The 3615-nt window shown below is 56.0% G+C and overlaps 1 protein-coding gene across 3 annotated transcripts in view; it reads left to right on the forward strand.

Annotated features, from left to right (window-relative positions):
* Nucleotides 1–2276, forward strand: part of LOC144952230 (programmed cell death protein 10-like) — a 16012-nt gene extending 13736 nt beyond the window's left edge. For all 3 annotated transcript variants that reach the window (XM_078882652.1, XM_078882651.1, XM_078882653.1), the window contains exon 9: nt 2073–2276. In XM_078882652.1, the coding sequence (XP_078738778.1) occupies nt 2073–2160 (88 nt within the window). In that variant the 3' untranslated portion in view covers nt 2161–2276. The remainder of the gene's footprint in view (nt 1–2072) is intronic.
* Nucleotides 2277–3615: the final 1339 nt, after the last annotated feature.

Here is a 3615-nt window from a genome sequence, read left to right on the forward strand (position 1 = left end):
ATTTGGTACAGATACAATGGGAGGCTGATCGACGCCCGGGTGCGATCAAGGGATGGCTCCCTATTGGTCAACCACGTTATGTATGCCGATGATTTGGTAATAGCTGCTCATTCAGAAGAGGAGTTGGAGACGCTGCTGCTGAGACTGGAGCGTGCCACTAAGAGGTGGGGCCTTACCATCAGCCCCACCAAAACTAAGCACCTGCCTGGGTATTTTGTACCATCGGACACTCCACCCCCACAACTCCCAATTGGTGATGGGGCAGTTGTGGAGAGAGTGGAGAGTTTCCCATACCTGGGCAGTGTGCTTATGACCGGCTCCAGTTTATCAGCAGAGGTCTCACTCCGAATCAGTCGAGCGGCAATATCTTTTCATCGGTTGCGTAACGCTGTGTGGAAGCTACCTGGTCTGTCGCTCCGCACGAAGCTTCAGGTCTTCTCGGCCACGGTCATTCCCTCCCTTCTCTACGCTTGCGAAACGTGGACCCCCCTAGTGGAGCATCTTCGCCGGTTGGAAACATTTAGGCTGGCCTGCCTACGATCCATCCTGGGTTTAACCAGGCTGGATTGTGTGAGGAGCTCACAAGTCCTTGAAAGATCTGGGCAAAGTCCCATCAGTGAGCTCCTCCGGCAGGCAAGGCTGCGTTGGCTGGGTCATGTAGCCCGCATGCCCAGCCACCGCATGCCTAAACAGCTTTTGTTCGGCCGGATCGAGGGGGCTAAACGGGCGCGGCACGGGCTAGAGAAGAGATGGAGTGATGTGGTACAGGAGGACGTGGAGCTGAGTGGACTTGCCGATGACTGGTACCAGCGGTGTCAAGATCGGCCTCAGTGGAGGAGGCTCGTGAAGGACGCTACTGGGCAGTTGGAGGCAGTCGCCCTCCAACAACAACGGAGGGCGGAGGAGCGACGCTCACAACAACGAGCGGAGCGCCGGGTGGCTAAAGCACAGCAAGTTGGCACAGTAGGGGGCACAGGTGGTGCATCAGCCAGTCATCTCAGTCATCTCGGTCAGTCGACCCGTGGCACCTGGGTCTGCCCCGTGACCTCCTGCCAGCGGGCGTTCGACACTTCACGTGGCCTCAGGGTGCACATGGCCTGGCACAAGCGTCGTGGTGACGTCACCGCCACTTAGTGGCGAATGGCGGTTGTTGTTGTTGTTGTTGTGTGAACGTGTGTGTGTGTGTGTTCACGTGTGTGTGTGTGGTGTGTGTGGTGTGTGTGTGTTCACGTGTGTGTGTGAACGTGTGTGTGAACGTGTGTGTGTGTGTGTGTTCACGTGTGTGTGTGAACGTGTGTGTGTGTGTGTGCGTGTGTGTGTATGTGTGTGCGCGTGTATGTGTTCACGTGTGTGTGTTCACGTGTGTGTGTTCACGTGCGTGTGTTCACGTGTGTGTGTTCACGTGTGTGTGTTCACGTGTGTGTGTGTGTGTGTGTATGTGTGTGCGCGTGTATGTGTTCACGTGTGTGTGTTCACGTGTGTGTGTTCACGTGCGTGTGTTCACGTGTGTGTGTTCACGTGTGTGTGTTCACGTGTGTGTGTGTGTGTGTGTGCGTGTGTGTGTTCACGTGTGTGTGTTCACGTGTGTGTGTGTGTGTGTGTGCGTGTATGTGTTCACGTGTGTGTGTTCACGTGTATGTGTTCACGTGTGTGTGTTCACGTGTGTGTGTGTGTGTGTGTGCGTGTGTGTGTTCACGTGTGTGTGCGTGTATGTGTTCACGTGTGTGTGTTCACGTGTATGTGTTCACGTGTGTGTGTTCACGTGTGTGTGTGTGTGTGTGTGTGCGTGTGTGTGTTCACGTGTGTGTGCGTGTATGTGTTCACGTGTGTGTGTTCACGTGTGTGTGTTCACGTGTATGTGTTCACGTGTGTGTGTTCACGTGTATGTGTTCACGTGTGTGTGTTCACGTGTGTGTGTGTGTGTGTGTGCGTGTGTGTGTTCACGTGTGTGTGCGTGTATGTGTTCACGTGTGTGTGTTCACGTGTGTGTGTTCACGTGTGTGTGTGTGTGTGTGCGTGTATGTGTGAACGTGTGTGTGCGTGTATGTGTTCACGTGTGTGTGTGTGTGCAGGCCCGTGAACGTGTTCATCAGTGCCAACAGACTCATCCACCAGACCAACGCCATCCTGCAAACATTCAGGGGTCTTCCCTCACCCTAGCAGCCCCCCCACACTGCCTGCACCCCCTCAATCACCCCCTCAATCACCCCCTCAATCACCCCCTCAACCACCCCCACAATCACCCCCTCAATCACCCCCTCAATCACCCCCTCAATCACCCCCTCAATCACCCCCTCAACCACCCCCTCAATCACCCCCTCAATCACCCCCTCAACCACCCCCTCAATCACCCCCTCAATCACCCCCTCAACCACCCCCTCAACCACCCCCTCAATCACCCCCTCAACCACCCCCTCAACCACCCCCTCAATCACCCCCTCAATCACCCCCTCAATCACCCCCTCAATCACCCCCTCAATCACCCCCTCAATCACCCCCTCAATCACCCCCTCAATCACCCCCTCAATCACCCCCTGAGACCCCCTTCTAATCTCTGTGTCGCCTGCACTGCACCTCACCACTGCCTGGCAGCCCTACAAGTCTGCCCGCTACGCACACATACACACACACACACAGGTACACAGTGACACACACACGCACACACACACAGGTACACAGTGACACACAGACACACACACACAGGTACACAGTGACACACACACACACACAGGTACACAGTGACACACACACACGCACACACACACAGGTACACAGTGACACACAAACACACACACACAGGTACACAGTGACACACAGACACACACACACAGGTACACAGTGACACACAGACACACAGACACACACACACAGGTACACAGTGACACACACACACACAGGTACACAGTGACACACAGACACACACACACACAGGTACACAGTGACACACAGACACACACACACACAGGTACACAGTGACACACAAACACACACACACACAGACACACACACACAGACACACAGTGACACACACACACGCACACAACAACAACAACAACCGCCATTCGCCACTAAGTGGCGGTGACGTCACCACGACGCTTGTGCCAGGCCAAGTGCACCTTGAGGCCACGTGAAGTGTCGAACGCCCGCTGGCAGGAGGTCACGGGGCAGACCCAGCAGGTGCCACGGGTCGACTGACCGAGATGACCGAGATGACTGGCTGATGCACCACCTGTGCCCCCTACTGTGCCAACTTGCTGTGCTTTAGCCACCCGGCGCTCCGCTCGTTGTTGTGAGCGTCGCTCCTCCGCCCTCCGTTGTTGTTGGAGGGCGACTGCCTCCAACTGCCCAGTAGCGTCCTTCACGAGCCTCCTCCACTGAGGCCGATCTTGACACCGCTGGTACCAGTCATCGGCAAGTCCACTCAGCTCCACGTCCTCCTGTACCACATCACTCCATCTCTTCTCTAGCCCGTGCCGCGCCCATTTAGCTCCCTCGATCTGGCCGAACAAAAGCTGTTTAGGCATGCGGTGGCTGGGCATGCGGGCTACATGGCCCAGCCAACGCAGCCTTGCCTGCCGGAGGAGCTCACCGATGGGACTTTGCCCAGATCTTTCA

This window comes from Lampetra fluviatilis, chromosome 66, assembly GCF_964198595.1.
Source record: "Lampetra fluviatilis chromosome 66, kcLamFluv1.1, whole genome shotgun sequence".
NCBI classification, from domain to species: domain Eukaryota; kingdom Metazoa; phylum Chordata; class Hyperoartia; order Petromyzontiformes; family Petromyzontidae; genus Lampetra; species Lampetra fluviatilis.